Consider the following 20,064-nt stretch of genomic DNA (forward strand, 5'->3'; position numbering starts at 1 on the left):
TTGTTTTTTTAGCTTAAGTTACTTTTTTTGGACATTGCACATTTGTTTCTTCTATATTTAAAATGCATTGCATGTTTTCTTATTGTGCAAATAAACTTTTCTCAAAGCATTTTCATTTGTTAGTTGATATTTTTTGGCACGAGGTATTTTCAGAACCTTTTAACAAATGCTTTCAAAAAGTCATAGGGACAAAATCCGCCATTTTAAAATATAGTGGGTCCATGTCCCCAGTGTAAATGACACCTATGTTCATGCTTCTTCATATAATCTCTGTAGTATGATTTCAGTTTAGTCCAAGACACAGTAAAAGGATGAAAGGCTTTATTGTCCTTGCTGTGAGCTGGGCAGTTTTATCACTCCCCCTAAATCCAGAATGACTTTATTCATGGTTGTACTTGCTGCTATTCTCACAATAAACGTACATTGACTTTCTAATGAGTTTCCATACCAATTGCTTAATTAACGGAGGATTTATTCTGATGGAAATTTGGACTTTACACTATTAAGAAAGATCTGAAATACTGTGGAATCGTGAGCACAGATACTGTAGCAACCTCCTACTTATTGAAATTGTTTATTTTTGAAAGGCTTGTTACCTTTTATTTGGAAAATAAAGCCTCTTACATGGCCCCTGGTAAGCTTCTGTTAATGCCTGGACTTTGTTTTGAAAAACGGCATACTGCCAGGTCCCCTGTGAGCTCCTGTTACATCATTGAGATTCTTAATTTTTCAAAGGTAAACCCAGCGACTGGAAAATGTGGGTGAGTGTCAGTATGCGTGTCTCCCTACAGAGGTAGTTTTGAATTCAGAATTAAACATAAAACAAAGGTGGTCCCAATATGTTAATGATAATAAAAATTAAAAAAGGAAGGAACAGTTAAAGATGTGGAAGTTAAAAGGGTTATAGTCAGTATGTTTGAAACAGCAGAAGATAATCATTTGGCTCTGCCTACTGCTTTATATATTCCATATTTTTAAATTGTGTTTATATACTGTAACTCCAGGAATGGAAAAAACAACATCATTCAGTTTTACAAAAAGTAATCACATTTATTTCAATCCATCATACATGATCACCATATATTATTTCTAACCACTTACTTAGATTTTCACATCACATGTTCTCATGCGTCACTGATGCCCTCTGATATACATCTCTCTAGCCTCTGGGTATATCCAATACACCAAAAAGGAAAGACATTTGTGCTACAGAATGTAGGCATGGCTTGGCCAGTCCTGGCTCCTTGGTAGTTGTCTTTGTCTCTCTGTCTGTCCCAGAAATCACAGTTGAAAGAGAGTCTCTGAATCCAATTTCTAAGTCTTAGTCCAGGTTTCCTGTGTGTCTCTGTGCCGGTCCAAGCTGTGGCCTGCGAGCTGACTCCAGGCAGCCCCCGCACCTCTAACCAATGGTGACACCGAAGCCACACTGGAACTTGTTCTTGCGATGGTTGAGGAAAGCCCCTAAGGCCAGTGTGAGAGGCAGTGGCAGCAGTTTTTTTTCAATGGTTGCCCCAACCACCCAATTACTATCAACTGTGCCTGTGGAGAAGAAAGGTGAACAAGTGGGTGACCACTTTTGAAGAAGAAAATCTAAGTTTATTTTGTAATGTTCAAATGAATAGTCACTTCATTTCAGTGGTGGAAGAATTATTCAGATATCTTACGTAAGTAAAGTAGCAATACCACAGTATAGAAATAATCTGTTAAAAGTTTTACTTAAGTAAAAGTACATTTGTATTCGCCAAGCGAGAAGCTTCCGGTCAGAGACGTGAATCAGCGACTCTTCTGGTTGCAAAAAGAAGTCCAGTTCCATTTGAAATAATAGTAAAATGACCCTACTTCTCACCAGATTTATTACCTCAGTAAACACTTTCCTAATGAGTTTTTACAATACATTCATTTTTACATCACTTTAATGATGCAGCCAGAAAAGGTGATTACCATTTTCATATACATCATAATGTACTAGTTGGTTACATTTTGTCAAATAAATGTAGTATTGTAAAAGTACAAATTTCCCTCTGAAATACAAATGACTACAAGTATAAAGTAGCAAAGGATGGAATTACTCAAGTTATTTACAAGTACCTCAAAATTGTACTTCAGTACAGTATTTAGTTAATTTTCATCACTGCTCAATTTATGTGGCTGTGGTTGTTTTTTTACCTTTGAAGAGCAAGTTTGCTTTGGGAAGATCCAACTGGTAACCAAAGGATGTTGTGGTGTCTTGCATCCTTGTGCTGGCTTCAAATTCAACTCCTAACTGCAACTTTAATAGAAGACAGGAGTGAAACGTTTTTTCCGAGTCCATCTTAATACACTACTTACATGACAATATGCACATGGAAAGATATTTGTGGTTGTTATTTTTCTACTGTCTGTGTAAGAGAAGGGGGGTAAAAACCCACAGGCCTGCCTCAGTACAAAGATGTATTCAAAGTCTAGCTAAAACAAATATAAGATTCCAGCAGTCAGACATTTGAAGTGGCTACCTTCCAATGTTTTGGTACTTTGTAGTACAAGATTCCCTCTTCGTGTTTCTCTGGACAGCGGCCATGCAGTGGAGGTATAGTAAAACAAAGAAGGAACTTTGTACTAAAAATAGTTTAACTTGATGGACAATATGGCCAGGGCGAACAATTACAATGACCAAAAACTGTTTTAATGTACATTTGAGCATTAGGGCTGACCCCGAATAGTTGAAGATTCTATGCTTTGATGGGCGTAGCCTGATTCGACTATTAATCTCACAGTCGAAGCTTCGCAGCAAAACAAGGATCATGCCATTTTGGTGATATAGAGGTTCTCAACTTCTGATTTTACATAGAACTTTCTCCCAATAACTTAATATACAGCCTATTACAATATACATTTCAACGTTTAATGCTGTAAATAACCATGCAAAAGGAAAAAAAAAAAACTTTCAATAAATGTTTTTAAAGTGTGTAAATAAATCCAAAATTGTAACTAATCCTGGGGCGTCAGTGCGCATGTGTAGGCGTAGCGTGTATGTGTGTAGGGGCAGAAGAGGAACACTTGCTGAAGAGACAGAGCCACAGCTTCACTGGTGTTGTGCAGAGTTGTCCACACCTCACGGGACTTTCGGATAATTTATCACCGTTGATGAACCACGCAAAGAATATTATATCGTTTCTAAATAGCCGGCTACTTGAAATAGATCCGCGAGGAACCGAGTAGTGCATGCAGTTGTTGGCAGCACAGCATGCACGCAAACTGCATAAACAAGACCGATGAATGACAGGTGCATGCGAGCGAGCGAAAAGGTTCAACAATAAGCCTTTCCTAGCTGGAAATTTACAGTGTAAGTTAAATGAATAGAGACTGCAGCTCTGCAGCTTCTCAAGAATAAAATGGAGCCACCATGTGTCCCCCCCAACCCGGCTCGCAATTGCTGTGCACAAACACACGTGATTCAACTATAGGAAGGACTTGATGATTCTGATTCGACTATGTAAATCCTTAGTCGGGGACAGCCCTAATGAGAATGTGATTATTGTTTTAAGAAAGACTTCAGAAAAAAACAACTATCCTTTACGCTAATATGCAGAATTTGAACTACAATTCTTCCTTTGAACATTTTTGGGAGACAAATAATGACCAACACACAGAAATATATATACACACACACACACTCTTTTACTAATGTTAGCTACCTGATCATTGGCTTTGTGGTAGTATGTAGCATGAGCTCCTGCTCCTCCTAAAGTCAATGTAGCCACATAGTTTTCACCTGAGGAGAAAAAGAACAATGAGATGGAATTAGGCAGCACTTTATCTTTAGATAACTGGTCACACTACAGAAAAGTGAATTCAATACTTTGCCCTAATGAATAAACACTTTGGAAAATGGTAGCTAAATATATTTTTAAAAAAGCAAGATTGTGGACAAGACAGAGTGGATTTTACCTGTGTATCTGCCCAAGAGAGAGGTGACCGCTCCTTCCTCCCCTGGTCTCCTGTGGTACACTAGCTCACCACCCATAGCCAGTCCTGGTGTGATAGACTGGAGATAGTGGGCAACTATAATGCCTGAAGACAAAACAGTATAAGAGGTTACATTATACACACTGTATAGCCCTGTTTCATCCCCTAGTATTTCTCCAGCTTTTCAAACTCCTCTTCACTTCTTGATGTTAATGTCAAATGAAGTGCTACATATGGCACCACTGCTGTATTTCGATTAAACCTCAATATTTTCTTGGTACATCAAGTATCGAAAACGGCCATACCAACCGATTAGCACTGAGTTGTCTGGCCAGATAAATTTTTTAAAATGTATTCTTTGATCAGAAATGTCCTTAGTTAAATTCTAAATTTGATCCAATTTAAACTATTTAGGAATATTTCTTGTACGGCTTTCTTGGTTTAGACAACATTTAATATTTCAACATTCTTTTGTTAAATTTAAACAAAATATGTTGTATTATTTGGTCTATAAAATAAAAGTACATTGTTTCTATAATGATAAACTGAATGATCCAAAGAATTGTGGAGTTGGAACTAGTTATGTTATGCAGTTTTCTTTAAAAATGACATTATTAAATCAAAAAATTATTTTCTGATGTTCATAACTTAAGCTTATAAATTAGGACCTTCAGTATTTGGATTAAGTAGCCTGTGGGGGAAAAAGCGGTGTCAGATTTAGTGGGTTCCAGCTGTAATTTCCAGAACCTCCTGTTCCACAACTGATCCTCCCCTCACTCACAAAACCCTTCACCACCAAGCCAACCTCACTACTACACTTCTTCCCGAAACCTCTGCTCTTCTGACACCAACCTCCTGTCTCTGCCACTCAGGACCAACTCATGGCGATAAGAGCCTTTTCCATAGCTGCCCTCTCCCTCTGTAACTCTGCCCACACACATCCAAGACTTTTCTGATCAGATTACTTTTTTAAATTATCATCATTTCCATGTGTTCGATACATATTTAATCAACACTGACATAGGCCTTAGTAAGTATCGGACTTTGTATCAACAGATACCAAAAGGACTGGGACCAAAAAACCCTGATCCTTATATCTAATAATCTATTATTGTTGCGACGTCTCTTAAACCCCTTAGTTGAATTTGTTATTGTTAACGCATACAACAAAACCTCCACTACTCGTGAAAATCATCATACCAGATCCAACAAGTATGTCTGGATTTCCGAGCGTCACAGCAGAGGTGAAGTTTTCGCCCCGATACTCCAGGTCACACTGCCAATTCACAAACTTATGCTGCTGAGTCTACAACACACAAAAAGTAGAAACTGGAATGAAAATGACTGGCACTACAAAGCTGAGAAAAAGTATGTTCCAGCCACAACTCTACATACCTGGATAGCTATTTTGGAGCGCACAGCAGTCGTGAGCTGGTGGATGATCTGGGCATTCAGACTGCCAGTGTTGTCCATATCTCCAACCAGGACTGGGAATGACTAAAAGGAAGAAAACACAGTTTCGTCAGCTCTAAAGTCTTTTGGAACTTTTCTATCTGTACTAAAAATGTAGCCTAGAGCAATGTTATAGAGCCATGGGCTGAATAGCTTCCTGCGTATAAGTGTAAATGTTGTTGAATTGTATTTATCAGTTGTTTATGTGCTCTTTGTGTGCAAAGTGTTGAACCCCGATGAAAACAAAACAAGCCATTAAAAAATTATCTAGCTGAACTAACTATAACTAATAAAAATGCGTAATACTATATCCATGGCATTTTCTTGCTATTTATGCAGGTTCCTGCAGTTCCCACAGTCAAATAAATATATTTTTATAACTGTCCAATGGCAAACACACTTCCTTCCTTATCTTGATACAAATTTCCAAACTGTAAGACAACATAAAGAAAGCAATTTTACATTCCAAATAATTAACAGGCTGGGAAAATACAGTTTTAAATCATAAATGATCACATGAAAAAAGCCTTCATTTATGAGTCAACCTTGTGACCAGTTAGTTGGCTGTGCAATTAAAAATGGAATTGATTTTTTTTTTTTTTCCCCCTTCATGGACTGAACAAGCAACTAAATGTATACATCAGACAATATTCAGACTCCTGCCATGACCAAGAAGATTTACAACCAAAGCTCAAAATGTGTGTGATTCATTTTAGTGGATTGTTGAAGTGATGGGAAAATGATCATTACCTCTGCTGGTCCAGTCTGTTTACTGCCTACGTAGGTGGAACCAAATCGATAACCAGAATCACTCAGGGTACTGAGGGTAACAGTATGGCTGACCTGGAAGTGGTTACTCAGGCCCTTGTTGACCACTAACCGCACTCCTTCCATCTGCAGTGGAAACACATCTAAAAAGAAAAAGTGCAAAACAATATCCATGTAATTCAACAACAAACAAACATTTAAACCCCTGCCAATATGACAATACTGACACTGTTATAACAATAACTTTTATTATTTACAAATTGAAAAAATGTCATGTGTGAGATGTGCATCAAATAATTTAACAGCATGTTTTCTAACCTTTACATTTACGGTGGCACTCCTCATATGTGCCTGGGTTTGGAAGCGGGGACTCTGCATCTGCTGTCTGCTGGTCAGATCCAGATGTCGCAGGGACGGAAGACACTGAGGGCATGGTGAACCCTGGAGGCACGGACACCAACCCTGGGACCCCTTGACTACCTCCAGCTGCAGCTGGGGCAGGACTGGGGGACGCGGCAGCCAACACACTGCCCATACTCTGAGACTGTAACAGACTGAGAAAGAAAGTCTTTCTTGAGTCTGTCTTGAGAAAAGACAGTGGATGAAAAATGTATCTAATTCATTAGATTACATCCATCAATGTAATGTTATCATACAGATGCCGGATAGTGACCGTTAACTCACACAGAAGTGCCTTACTGTTTGTTTATATTTTCGGGATTTGTGGACGCATAAATATTTTTATGCTTGGAGCTTGATTGATATTGTTGCACTCTACAGTGCATCTCCACTGTTTCCTACTTTGTAACTGCACAACAATTCTCTCAGGATAAAGTTGTATATTAATCCCTGACAAGGAGCCAAAATTGGTATTGGTGTCATTTAGCACACATTGGCTTGCATGACTTGCAATGTTTGATATAGACAAAGTATTACCCTTAGCGTATATTAATACACTCTTCACATAGTATATCCAATGCACTTGGCCTCAGTTAGCTCACTTACATGAATTTAGCTATCATTAACTTGCCTAGCTACAATGAGTAATTTGTCCTACTAACGTTACCCCGGCAGCGACAGTAACGTTACAAACGGGTTGGTTATGGCTAAGGCCCATGTTTGTCACACTCTTGACATGTATAATACCTCACAATAACAGCTGGTAACTACACGATATATCCAACTGTAGCTTGTGGTTCGCTACAAGGCCACATTTGGAGATAAGCCAGCAGCGGCTATCCGCTAGCAACATTTAATGTGTGAAGGCTACTGCAAGGTAGCAGGGTTGGTTGGTTGGTTGGTTGTTAGCTGGGAGGCTAGGTAACGTTAGCCATGTGGAGTCGACCACGAGATCTGTTCGTCTTCACGTGGAAATCACCGCAATTAAGAAAACAATGATTTGGTGAATTGACGCCATCAGCTACCCGTCGCTTACAAAAGTAATCGTGTAATTGTGTGGGTTGGTTACTCACGCTGACGGTATGGGTCCAGGGGTAGTTGTACACCGGCAAAGTTCACGACAACGTCCGTGACCGTAGTCGAAAATTGCCCGCCTATTTCCTGTAACTCCATCATGGATTGGTTAATGAAGATCTCACTTCAACCGCCATTGGCTGAAATCAGAACTGGGGCAGCCTCCTCCTGATGACGACTCACGGGCTTCATTCGCTCAACATTCGTTTACTGAATGACATTCCAAGGGTACTCCTACTCGAGAGGTCGTAGCGCGATTACAGTTACAAAATATACCGTCATATTTTATGTAATTAAACCTAAGTATGCATGTACATTGTGGAGGACCTATTCATTTTTGTATATACACACACCAAATGTAATGTAATTGGTTGTATAAGTCATAAAAATGCTACATTAAAATGCATGCAAATAACTCCTCCAAGATCTGTGGCTTTAACTCAGTCCTGTTATCACAAAGCAATAATAGTTAGATGGTTAAGGACTATGTGGAAAATCTTCACCACTCCCAAATCTGAAACATGAATCCAACTACAAATGCTTTTTGGCTGCCTCTGTGAGAGAATAACGAAATCACTATTTAAAAATTATAATAATAAAACAATATTCCACAAAGTGTACACAAATAACAACTTAAACAGACTAAAAAGATAGTTAGGCAGTTGGACTTTAATTTGATTGTGGCGCTGGCATTAACACACACAGAAAATTCTTGCCTGTCTGTCTTTCTGCTCAACAGAGAATCTGGTCATGAAGTCATTTCTTTCTCCAGAATACTGTGATGGGACAAAATAGTCTCAAGTCACCAACTCACTCAGAAAATGCTCCAAATGTTTGTTTGACATGCATTGATTGAAGTGTTTCCTGCACTGAAGCTAAAGAACTGGGGAACCAAAATCTATCATCAAAAAGGGCACTCCTGAGTCAGACCTAATTACTACTATAGATGCTTCAGAAGAGAGCAAACACACACACAATGATTCCTTTCCCTGGTGGTGCTAGACAGTAATGTATTGGTCAGCTAAAGAAACAAAAAAAAGTTGGCTGGAAATTTCACAGTGTTAATATTTTAAATTTGAGATACACATCTTTTGTGACATTGTGCTGAAGTCAACAAGGCTGTAATACATTCAGACAAGAGCAGTTTTAGCTGGTCATATTTACAATTTGTTATAAGAAATGCATTTGTTACAAATAAGGAAAAAGTGCAATTCCTTTCTGACGGTAACTGTGCTTTCAAAACAGATTACCTAACAATGGATTGTTTGCCATTTTACCTAAACCACAAAGTTGGAACAAGGGCCTTGGCAAAGTAGAGGTCTGACGTCAGACTAAGGCACTTGGAGGAAGATGTGACATAGAAACTACATTAAGATGACAGAACAAGTTGGCCGGTTTCAACATAATCTTAACTAAGCCCCTCTCATCCTGTCATGTTAATGACTGATAACCTCAAGACCTGAGAAAACGCTGCCCATTGCTATGGCTTTAAAGGGATGAAAGGGAATTTCACAAAAACTGACTTATTATTGTTTTTTGCATCTGTGTCTCTGACATTACACTCATATACCACCACCACCCCCCCTAGCAAATTCATTGTCAGAAACACCTTTTTTTTTGTAGTCTGTGCCAGAGCACCACAGCAGCCCTCTTTAAAATATTGTTCAGAGCAAATTGGTCACATTTGTTTCTAAAGCAATCTATATTCTCTGCAATAAAGTTTGTGGCCAAAATGTTTTTTATAACCAACAGGAACGATGGCCAAAGCTTAAAAAATAACTACACTTAGTGGGCACATTATTGGGTACAGCAGAGGTGTGCAAAGACAACTGGGGAAAGGTGATACAGGCTCCTTAAAACTGCACAGCAGTTAACGGGAAAAATGGTAGTGGTGGCAGTTTAAATATTTTAAGAATATCTTTTTGGCACACTTTTGGTCATTTAACATTAACTGAGCATTGTGTAAATGCCAGAGCCTGAGTACTGCTGTGCATCCCTTTATAGCCACAGTCATTTCTTTGCAAAATACCATGTCACATCACAGAGCACACGTCATCTCAAACATGACTGACTCCCCTACAATGTTCTCCATGGCTACCAGATCTCTGTCCAACATAGCAACTTTGAGATGAGGTTAAACACAAAATCCACAGCATGAAGTGGCAGCTGATAAATCTGCAGCAACGGCATGAGGCTATCACGTTAACATGAACCAGTTAGGAATGTTTCCAGCACCTTGTTAAAATCAATTCCATAAGGGAATTCAGGCTGTTTTGGGGGCAAGGCAGAAGAGAGGTCTGTTTCAGTACAAAAAAGTTTATCAATTAAAGTAGCCACTGAGTGTAGATTTGTTTTCCTTTAACGCATCTGCTGAAAAGGCATGTCAGCAGGATGTGAACATAGCCATATGTAGTTCATCTGCACAGCAAGCATGCAAGCTGGTCTCTATCCTCCAAGTCTATCTTTGGTTTCACATTTTCATTGTTACAGCAAGGTAAAAAAAGAAAAGCTAACAACGTTCATCTATTGTCGAAAGCGGGTGAGTTCAACAACTTGACCAATAGCCCAAATCACACTTGCAGTGACCATTTCTAGCAGTGTGGCAGTAATTTAATGTGGTTTAAGTGGTGGTTTTCTGTGGGGTAAATAACACTATACTAGCTTATGCACATACAGACTGCTGTAAAAACTGGAAATGAAAACAAATGTAAAATAGACCATTTCGGTGGCAAAGTGGGGAACAGAAATCTTCATTGGAGTCTTGTGTCCTGCGCTGCTAATATTGTGTGATGAATGCCAGGCGTCATGATTCTCCTGAAAAAAACCCACAAAAGCAAAGTTAGAATTTCTTAAAAAAAACAAAACAAAACAAAAACCTGAATCGGTCACAGCTTTAGCAAACCCGTAGAGCAGACAGCTGGTTGTGTGTGCTGATTAGCTCTGTCCAAATCTATGTTGACTACTGCTGTTCAGCCTGAGGATGGCAACCCTCAACCTTTAAATCCTATAAAACTTCAGTTAATCTTCTTGATAAACAGGATTTTATTCATTAACAAGGTTGCTAGTATTCGCTCTCCTTCAAGGAAGAGTGCTCGGATGTTTCCAGGGTTATGAATACATCAGGTACTAGGGTTGGGTATCGTTTAAAATTTTACGAGACCAGTACCAAAATCAATTATCTATTTTTTTTTTTTCTTGTTTCAAATAACTAATTAACAAGTAATTGTTACATAAAAGTATTGGGAAATTGTATCAGATTGCCCCTCATCCTAATTAGTTCATCCTCACGGGTAGTATCATAAGCAGAAAGACTGCAGCTTGAGAGTTTTTTGAATGAGAGAGGAGCGAAATAGTTTAGTGACCAAATAGGTTGTGGGAAACAAATTGAAGGAATTTTTGATAGATGTTGAAAGTAAACTTTCGTTCAATAAACTTAATTGAAAGATCTCTGCGAGTGCTTTTTTCCTTTATCGGTGAGTCGCAAACCTCCTTCAAAAACGACATTCACAAGTATAACGAGTAAGGAGTCAGTTTAACCAAGTCACTTAACTACACTAAAAGAGAGGAAAAGAGAATCTGCATGTCCAGCCAATCAAACCAACTACATCTGAAGCAGCTGCAGCCGGAGGCTCCGTGAGTAAAATCAGCTGATTGCTGCTGCGCCACAAAAGCGTTTAATTGATGTGATGGAACGCAGCGATTGATCGGCGACATGGTATGTGAACAGCAAATAAAAATGTACAGAGAAGTGTTAAATGATACTAGAAGATGAAACCAACTGAAAGCCAAGCTTGTAGAGAAAAACTTGCAACAGTGACGAACATGTCAGCAGCCAAAGGTAGGTGGCTATTAAAATCAAACAGACATTCTTTATTTATTTTTTTCAATAAAAAAAACAAACAAAAACAGTTTATAATGCAGGCATATAAGGGAAAAAAGGCGTGTTCTTCTCTTTCTTTGGTGTGCTTCTTTTGTGTTGCTTGCGTGTTTGGCTGCAAGCAAAACCATAAATTTTTTTGCACAATCTGGCTACAAAAAGTATCGAATGAAGTACTGGTTTGACTGGAGACATTTCGAGTCTACTCGATACTGGGCTGTTTCGATAAAATGCTTCGATAAAAGGAGTCTAATTCGACTGCCAATCTTAGTTTGATCTTTGCAGATGCATTATGACACGAGGATCATGCCATTTTGGCTATATGGCAGTGCTGAATCTCTGATTTTTAAAAAGTTAATATACAGTCTAATATAAATAAAAATAATGCTGTAAATAAAATAAAAATGTGAAAAATAAGATCTTAATACATTTTTAATGTGCATTAATAAATCCTCAATGGTTACCCTAAGCCCCTTAAGTGGGTGGGTGGTGAAGGGTGTGGGGGGGTAGACAGAAGAGGAAGTGAGACAGAGCACCAGCTACGCCAGTGTTGTGCGTGCACCGCACGGGACGTTGAAATCATTTATCACAATTGATGAACCACAAAAAGAAAATATCGTTTTTAAACAGTAATTGGAAAAAAACCTGCGAGGTGCGTGCATACAATTGTCAGCGGGTGTGCACAACTCTGCACAAGACCAGTGAATGGCAGGCAAGAAGAGCGAAAAGGGTCAATAAGCATAATTTTATCTGTCATTGTACAGTGCGTTTCAGTGACTAACGAACAGAGACTACAGCTCCGCAGCTTTTCAAGATTAAAGCGGAGCCAACGTCCCCCCCCAGTCGACTATAGGCAAGACTTGACAATTCTGATTACTGTTTTCTCTTAGTCGGGAAACCCCTAATACACCCAAACTCAATCTGAAACAGAATGTGGAAATTAACAGTTTTCTCTAAATGTTATCTTCACAAATATTCACCCATTTATCAAATAAAGTACTTTTAACTTGTAAGTGTGATTATAAAGAAACTTCATCTTAACAGTTTATTTTCAGTCATGGCTGGTTTTCAAGATGCTCAAAGAACTCACCATTCATTCAGGCTGCTTCCAGTTCTTCGTTTCCATTGTTCCCATCATCATCATCATCTGGGTCAACTGAGTGAAACTCTGCCACGTATAGGCTCTTATCAATGCTTCCAGGGATGGGCTTAATGTCAGTAACCAGTTGATCCTCAATATTCTTCAGGTTGTAGCGGTCCTCTGAAGTTATCAGATTGATGGCCAGACCCAGGTGACCAAAACGCCCTGACACAGAAGAGACGTTATATATTAGTACCATTATGTGCTGTTAGTGGTAGTGTTATGAAGTGCCTCTTGTTGAGTGTGTGAGACTATATAAATAGGCCAGTCTTCACCTGATCTGCCAATGCGGTGGAGGTAGGTCTCTGCACTTTTGGGGAAGTCAAAATTAATGACCACATTTACTGCCTGGATGTCAATTCCCCGAGTGAATAGGTCTAAGGGAAAATGTGTTTATTAGTTTACCTGCTGACCATTCAAATATATTCTTTACATTTTAAAATGCAGAACTCGCTTCACCTACCTGTGCAGACCAGGTTTCTGCACAATCCATTCCTGAAGTCATGGAACACACGGTTCCTGTATTCCTGCATCATCTTTGCGTGAATGTAGAAGCACGAATAGCCCAACTGGGTGATTTTCTTGGCCAGAAGCTCAACCCTCTGGGTGGAGTTACAGAAGATGATTGACTGATTGATCTGAAGCTGTAATACAAATATATAGACTTATTATTATTGATCACCAAAGAAAATACCTTGTAAATGATTTAGGCTCTTTGATATCCTACCCTAAGCAGCAGATTCTCTTATTTTTAATGATTAATGAAACAAAACTGCACACTTCAGTGGAACAACCACATGCCTTATAGCTAGGGATGCAGTGTTTCCCCACAGGATTTTAAGAGACTATGGTGGGTGGGCTTGAACTCTTGCCCCCACCCCCAGAAGAAAATTGTGTACATTTTAAAGTTAAATGCATTAATTTGGTGCAAAATTAAGAGGTTATCTATAAAGAACTTTGCATTCTTGTAACAATGTTGTGCTACAGTAAACTATTTGATCATAAACCCATTGTATAGCTATAAACCGTGATGAAACAGCAACAAAAGTCAACAAATTTATTTAATGTTCTTCTAGCAACCCTAAATCAAAGAATAGAATAAGTAATTTCCCTAACATTTTATTGTTGTTGGGTTTTTTTTACTTTTAATGTACACATGTAATACGTTTTAGACTTTCTGTGAATATAATCCAGTTAATCTTATTTCCATACTGTATAAACACCTTATTTTGAAAACTGGATGTTGTCACATGTGTATCCTCGCGCTAAATTCATCAAGTCTGACCCAATTTGATAAATTATGTTATATGTTGTTCTCGTATCACGTAACATGAAGACTTCACAGCCTCTTTTCAGGTAGGACTCAAATACCGCAACACTTGTCTTTGTAAAGACTGGTCAAGGGTAAAAAAGGTGAGAAGGGTACGCAAGCAGAGAAACGCACAGAGACAGTGTAAGAGGCGTCTGGTTTTAAGCCTACATGTTTTATAGATAACGTGCATTAGTCTACCGCAACAAGAGAAAGACACCGACATGCAAGTCATCACTTTGTGTTGAAAAGTAGTGGGAACATAAGGGCTCAGATAAGGGGAGTGAAGATACACTTAGCTTACGAGACGTGGCGATGGCACCTTATTGCTGTCACAAGAACAAGATATGACAATTATTTAACACAATTTAATAGAAGTCATCAATGCTGAAATGCATGAATTTGGGGGTCTGGGGGTCCTCCCCCAGAAATTTTGGGCATAAAACACTTCATTTGATAGGGATCGAGACCCGGTTCCAAAATTTCTCAAAACCCAAAAATCAATAAGGTTCAAGCTTATCGATACTGCTATCTAGACTTGCGGGTCCTATGATGTAACGTTATGTCTCGAGTGTCAAATCTGATTTAATCTGAAACGCAATGGATAAGAAAATCATCAGGATGCAGTCTCTGCCTGCTCTCTGTCGGCTCCCACACACACACACACACACACACGCGGCAGCAGAGCGAGAGGCTTCGCCGTCGCGGTGAAATACGGTGAGGGTTAATTTAGCTCCAAACTACTGTAACGTTAGTTGATGACAGCTACGCTTGTTACTGTAAGTACGTGCAATAAAACCTTCCTATAAGCGCCACTATAATAGAGAGCATTCTGAAGGACTGCTTAGGCTGTGTGTTATCAACAACGCAAAGACTTTAACAGCCAGTGACAGTTTCAGGTGGGAAAGGGCGTCACTCTGGGGCTCAGATTAGAATTGTGACAAAACACTTAGCATATTCGATGTGACAATCCAGAATATTGGGGTCACGAGATCAAGACTAGAAGATATTGTAATAGTATTTAAAGAAATATTCATTGATGAGTATGCCATTGGAGGGTCTGGGGGTCCTCCCCCGGAAGATTTTGAGCATTAAACACTTAATTTCCTGCATTCTGGAAACATTTATGGTGGAAATGTCTAATGTTAATCACCATCTAACTCAGCCAGTTAAGAGCTACATTTAGCCTTAGATGTTATGAGTCTGGTTTTATCAGCTGGCAATTTTCAATGCACATTTCAGAGTGCAAGTTGCAACTATTAACAATAATGGAAAGCTGAGGCTTTTCAGTAGTAGTAATAATAATGAACATAGGCCTATGTGCGGTGAGTTTACATACAAAGTCAATGCAAAGACGTGCAGAGCCGCGTTTTCCTGTCCGGCGGCGTGAAGAAATTCGCATGACACTGTGTTGCGATAGCCTATCAACGTTGAGATTGTCCGTACGTCACCGACAGTTTCAGAGCGTTGCGTGGAGAGGGCCAGGCAGAGCGGGGCGATTGAAAATCTGCAGCCCGGCTGACAGCTGCTAAACTTTCTAAATGCTTTCTAAACGTCACTCACTACTTGTGATGTCAGATAAAGTTATTGAGTTACTTTACTGTTGTAAAAATTAATGTTGCTGCTCTAGAAACAACAGTTAGCTGTATTTAAAAAATAAAAAACCAGGCAGTTAATATGTACACTTCAATATATGTTTATCGCAAGTGATATGTCATCTCGATATATAATGTTATCGCACATTAAATATTTTCCTCATACCTTGCAGGCCTACCTCATGCCTGTTGGGTCTGGTCTTACTAAATAACCACCACTAAATAATAGTAAAGTATCGATAAAGAATCGGATCATTAAGCAGTCTCAATAAGGGTATCAATATCAATAAAAATTAACGATCCTCAACCCTACTTAGTTTCCTGCATTCTGGTGAATTTTCTGTTCTGCCTTTCCTACATAAATTTATCAAATGTTTTTATTTATGTAAAGGGAAACATTCTGCCTAAATCTGTCAGTTGTTACCGATATTAAGTGACATTATTATGTTAGGAAAAGCCTAAATAATAAGCTATTATAGTTTTACCGGCAATAACAATAGTTTTAATGAAAACAATAATATATAACCTAATCATTTTATTTAGCCTAAATATAGGCTATAACTTTTTTATAGCAATAGCAACATTTTAGAAGAAAAGATTTCTTTATTTCAGCACAAACACGATTATGAATGCCTTGGCTGTAAATGACTTCAAGGTCTTGACAATAGCTCAGTGCAATGAGTGGCTGAGCTTGAGAACATCTACTGAGACAGACATGGGTATGGGTTCAAAAACCCATGAGTTCTCTATTTATCTTTGTTATAATGGCAACAAAAGCTCTCAAAGATTTATTCATTACAGTACTTTCATCAGGCATGTGATTGGTAAAAAAGCAGGGAAAATATACTGAGACCACCCGACACCCCAATTAAACTGGCGGCAGCTCTGACATGGAAGTTAAAGCAGGACCCATGACAATAAGTTATTTAATGGATGTGGGAGTCAAAGACAAGGGTCTAATCCACTGCACCATCGAAACCTCTCTATAATTCTTGTTATTTTGTATTAATTTTTACCAAACTTCAACAGCTAAATGTGCAACATGAAACAATTGAGTCTATAACTAAATAATGTAACTACTAACTTTCAAATTAGTTCAGTTGAAGTTAATAGATTATTTTTAATGAATAAGAGACAGCAGCAAAGGTTGTTGCCCGTTTAAGACCTGGTGGCCTGACCAGGAAACTCAAACAGCTGATCAGTCTCTATCTGTTGGAAACTGTAGGAAAAAGTTTGACATTTCAGCTCTAGCAGCGGGCGGGCGTGAGACGAGAACGACCGCGACAGTTTAACGGGATCGCGCCAGTCACACAGAAGCCGTTGCCATAGTTACCTCGCGGAGCGCTTGTTTGATGAGGAGCGCGGAGCGACCCGTGTGAAAAGGCCTTATATATAAGGCCTAAACCTTGTCACAAGCATTCACAAGAAATTAATTAATAATGTGCCAAAACCTTTAACATAAGGACGACTTAAAAAGCAACCATTCACACAGCAAAGTGTATAGGCTACATGAGCGATCAATAGACAAAGTCAAAGTAAACATTAGACATAGCCTCCAATAAGCAATAATCAAAACATTCCCAATTTATCTGATCCTTATTGTCAACTCAGTGTTAGGCAAGTTACTCAGAAATAATATTACCTACTAGTTACTTAGCATAGGCCAGTGTTTCCCCAACCCTCTCCTGGAGGCACACTAGTCCTGCATTTTTTAGATCTCTCCCTGCTCCCACACAGCTGATTCAAATGATCATCTCGTTATGAACTGCTAAAGCTGTTAAATCAGCATTGTGGGAGCAGGGACAGCTCTAAAACCTGCAGGACTAGTGTGCCCCCAGGAGAAGGTTGGGAAACACTGGCATAGGCTATAGACCTACTCCTTAAAAAGTAATATTAGCTACTCTACTTAGGCCCACTACTGGGTGATAGCCTATTATAACACAAGAGCCACTCTCTCCCGATGAGTCCAAGCATCACTGGCAGCAGCGGGCGGAGTTTCTCTCTGAGTTTCACATTGCTGTGTTGCTTTAGCTGTTGCTTCAATTAGCCTGAGTATAAATGTAGAACTGTTCGTGGTTGAAAACTTTTTGCTGGTCACACAAAGTTTACAACGGACGACAATGTTCTTTGCATCTTAGACTGTGACACAGTAATGGCAATAACATTACTTACAGCTGTCAAATACCTCTCTCTCCCTGTTCTCTGTGGTACACACTGCGCAGGTGTGGAATTGGCAGCTGAGCGTAAACGAACATTCTTGATACTTTACACACGTCAACCTAGATCCTTTCCATTTCGTCCTGTACCCCCCCCCCCTTCCTTTTTTTATTACAGATCTGCATGATTCACGTGCATCACATTTTCAGGTCGGAAAATCAGGAATTCCGGATTAATCCAGAGAAATCACATCCCTGTTTCATAGATTTCATTCTGTCCCTTTTTATATTTATGTTTGTAATGAAGACTAGTGAACTTTTTTTTCCTTTCACCTTTGTTCTGGGTGACTAATATTAAATAAAGTTATTGTGAAGAGAAGGTTAATCTGTGAGAAAAACACCTGCTGTTTGTAGATGGTCTACGCCGAATGACTTAGTACTTAATTAATGCAACCCTACCCATGACCCAACAAATACATTTAAAAGTACTTTTACAACTACATTTTTTAAAAAAAACTTCACCTTAAATATTTGTTTGTACAGCAAGATTATCAAACATCAACCTGCTTAAGCCTTGTTCACACTACACGATTTTTAGCCCGCAACCGTTGGGCTGTGATATGGGGTAAATAAGTGATCGATCGGCGGTCGCCAGTCGCTGTGTGAACTACTCAACAACGCATCAAAACGGCTCCCTGACACATTGGCAACGCTTGACAGATATCTAGCATGTCAAATATCTGGAAGAGTTGCCCGACTTGACATCCACATCCTGCCAATGACAGCAGGCAGCTGGCAGAGCAGGCAGTTATTTCTGTAGCTCAGACAATCCCTGCTACCTGCGCGTGTTAATCCATTCTTTCACCCATATTCTTTGTCTTTATATTTGCTAGGTTTGCGCACAGCCAGTGGTAAAGTCGCAAAGCTCGTGCTAGACAGGAGGACTCGGTAGATGCCTTAAATGCTGTCTTAGCAACGACCGACTTCAGGTCATTTTTAAACTATGGCGGAGCAAATTGGACTGTGGCCGGCCGCCATGGTCTCGTTAATTAATGGGAGACACTGAGGGATGCCACGAGAACCGATAATTCAGTCGCAAGTCGATGCCCTAATTCTGAAACCATGTCTGTACTTGTTTTTCTGTCTTGCTAATGTAATGTAAACATAGCTCGTAGCAGAAGGCTGCTGTCCTTACCATTTCATAGGTCATCTGTTTGTCACCATGTCAGTTACTTTAAACTACTGCTTGCACTCCAAGTAGAGGTGGGTGTGTGTAGCCTCTGCTGGTTGTTTTTTTTTTTATAGTTATTGAGCTACACCTAATAATTATATAAGAAGTGTATGTTGGAGTACATGGGATTTATTATTTAGTTTTAGAGCGTGGTATCGAATATCGTGGAATTTCACTAGTATTGGTATCGACTGCTAAATTTGTGGTCCTGTGACATCCCTACTTATAGCTAAACAAACATTTCCTTATATTTTCCAAGTATGATTATAAGTCAAATCCTCGATTACAATGTATATTTACCATTACTATAGCTGTATCAGGTTACTCTGCAGTAGGCAGTAACACACTCACCCTAGAAAAGAGTGTGTTGAGACAGTGGACCTTCTGTCTTTCAGTCACGTAGGCATAGTACTGAGTGATTCCCTTCAAAGTCAGTTCCTCCATCAGGTTGATCTCATAAGGCTTCTGCAGGTGCTTGTTCTGGACAAGACATTCACAGTGTTTTATGAAGTGCAAACAAGATTTTTACCTCTTTAGAGAATAAAATTGCTGTTTGAGTTACTTACCATGAATGTTTGCACACTGATGGGGAAAGTGGCAGAGTAAAGCAAGATCTGACGACCCTTTGGCAAGAAGCTGATAATTTCTTCAATCAGGACCACAAAGTCCTGGGACAGCAGCTTATCTGCCTGAATAAAAAAAAAAAAGAAAAAAAGATATTTAAAGAAAGCCTGTTCATAAAGCAGTCAACACTGAAAAGGAAATTCAGAAATGAATAGCCAAACCCACCTCATCCATGACCATCATTTGGGCCTTATCCATTTTTGCCACACCCTTCTTCATCAGGTCTAGTATCCTGCCTGGAGTAGCAATGACTACATGCACTATTACGAGAGGAGGAGGCAAAATCACAACAAGTTCCACTGAGAACAGCTGCACAAATACATTCCTAAACTGAGGTAAACAGAAGTGTTTAGAAACTCTAGTTTAGAAACTATCATCTTTTAATTTAATCAAGGCTGGCATTGACCTGATGCGCATCAGTCGTCACTTCAGAGTGACAAGATAAAAACCTCACATGAAACACTGAACAGTAGCTTCTAGGAAAGCGTTATCA

General features: G+C 39.2%; 2 protein-coding genes across 3 annotated transcripts in view; both read right to left on the reverse strand.

Moving 5' to 3' along the window:
- Positions 1-1,024: 1,024 nt before the first annotated feature.
- LOC119897330 (mitochondrial import receptor subunit TOM40 homolog) lies at positions 1,025-7,768 on the reverse strand. 2 transcript variants are annotated; one of them, XM_038710951.1, is made up of 9 exons: positions 7,638-7,768; positions 6,484-6,719; positions 6,148-6,308; positions 5,341-5,442; positions 5,146-5,251; positions 3,928-4,050; positions 3,675-3,751; positions 2,167-2,269; positions 1,025-1,539 (listed from the first exon to the last, which is right to left on the reverse strand). In XM_038710951.1, the coding sequence occupies exons 2-9, from the start codon at positions 6,698-6,700 to the stop codon at positions 1,400-1,402; spliced, it is 1,029 nt and encodes a 342-aa protein (XP_038566879.1). In that variant the 5' UTR covers positions 6,701-6,719; positions 7,638-7,768; the 3' UTR covers positions 1,025-1,399. The 2 variants fall into 2 exon arrangements, with proteins under 2 accessions (XP_038566879.1, XP_038566880.1); XM_038710952.1 differs by lacking the exon at positions 7,638-7,768 and adding an exon at positions 7,312-7,406.
- An 850-nt stretch (positions 7,769-8,618) lies between these two features.
- The window catches only part of LOC119897332 (probable ATP-dependent RNA helicase ddx6), a 33,895-nt gene continuing 22,449 nt past the window's right edge, over positions 8,619-20,064 (reverse strand). Inside the window, exons 7-13 of the mRNA XM_038710953.1 lie at positions 19,737-19,831; positions 19,514-19,636; positions 19,299-19,427; positions 13,120-13,300; positions 12,932-13,033; positions 12,606-12,821; positions 8,619-10,452 (exon numbers count right to left, since the gene is read on the reverse strand). Of these exons, the coding sequence (XP_038566881.1) occupies positions 12,613-12,821; positions 12,932-13,033; positions 13,120-13,300; positions 19,299-19,427; positions 19,514-19,636; positions 19,737-19,831 (839 nt within the window). The 3' untranslated portion in view covers positions 8,619-10,452; positions 12,606-12,612. The remainder of the gene's footprint in view (positions 10,453-12,605; positions 12,822-12,931; positions 13,034-13,119; positions 13,301-19,298; positions 19,428-19,513; positions 19,637-19,736; positions 19,832-20,064) is intronic.

The sequence above is a fragment of the Micropterus salmoides genome, unplaced genomic scaffold (assembly GCF_014851395.1).
Source record: "Micropterus salmoides isolate LMB-PRFRI ecotype aquatic unplaced genomic scaffold, ASM1485139v1 Ms_hic_scaffold_11, whole genome shotgun sequence".
NCBI classification, from domain to species: domain Eukaryota; kingdom Metazoa; phylum Chordata; class Actinopteri; order Centrarchiformes; family Centrarchidae; genus Micropterus; species Micropterus salmoides.

Coding starts and splice junctions, on each gene's coding strand:
- LOC119897330 (XM_038710951.1), bottom strand. CDS start 6,700: ATGGGCAGTGTGTTGGCTGCCGCGTCCCCCAGTCCTGCCCCAGCTGCA. Junction 6,309..6,483: donor GTGCCACCGTAAATGTAAAG/GTTAGAAAACAT, acceptor TTTTCTTTTTAG/ATGTGTTTCCACTGCAGATG. Junction 5,252..5,340: donor GCTCCAAAATAGCTATCCAG/GTATGTAGAGTT, acceptor TGTGTGTTGTAG/ACTCAGCAGCATAAGTTTGT.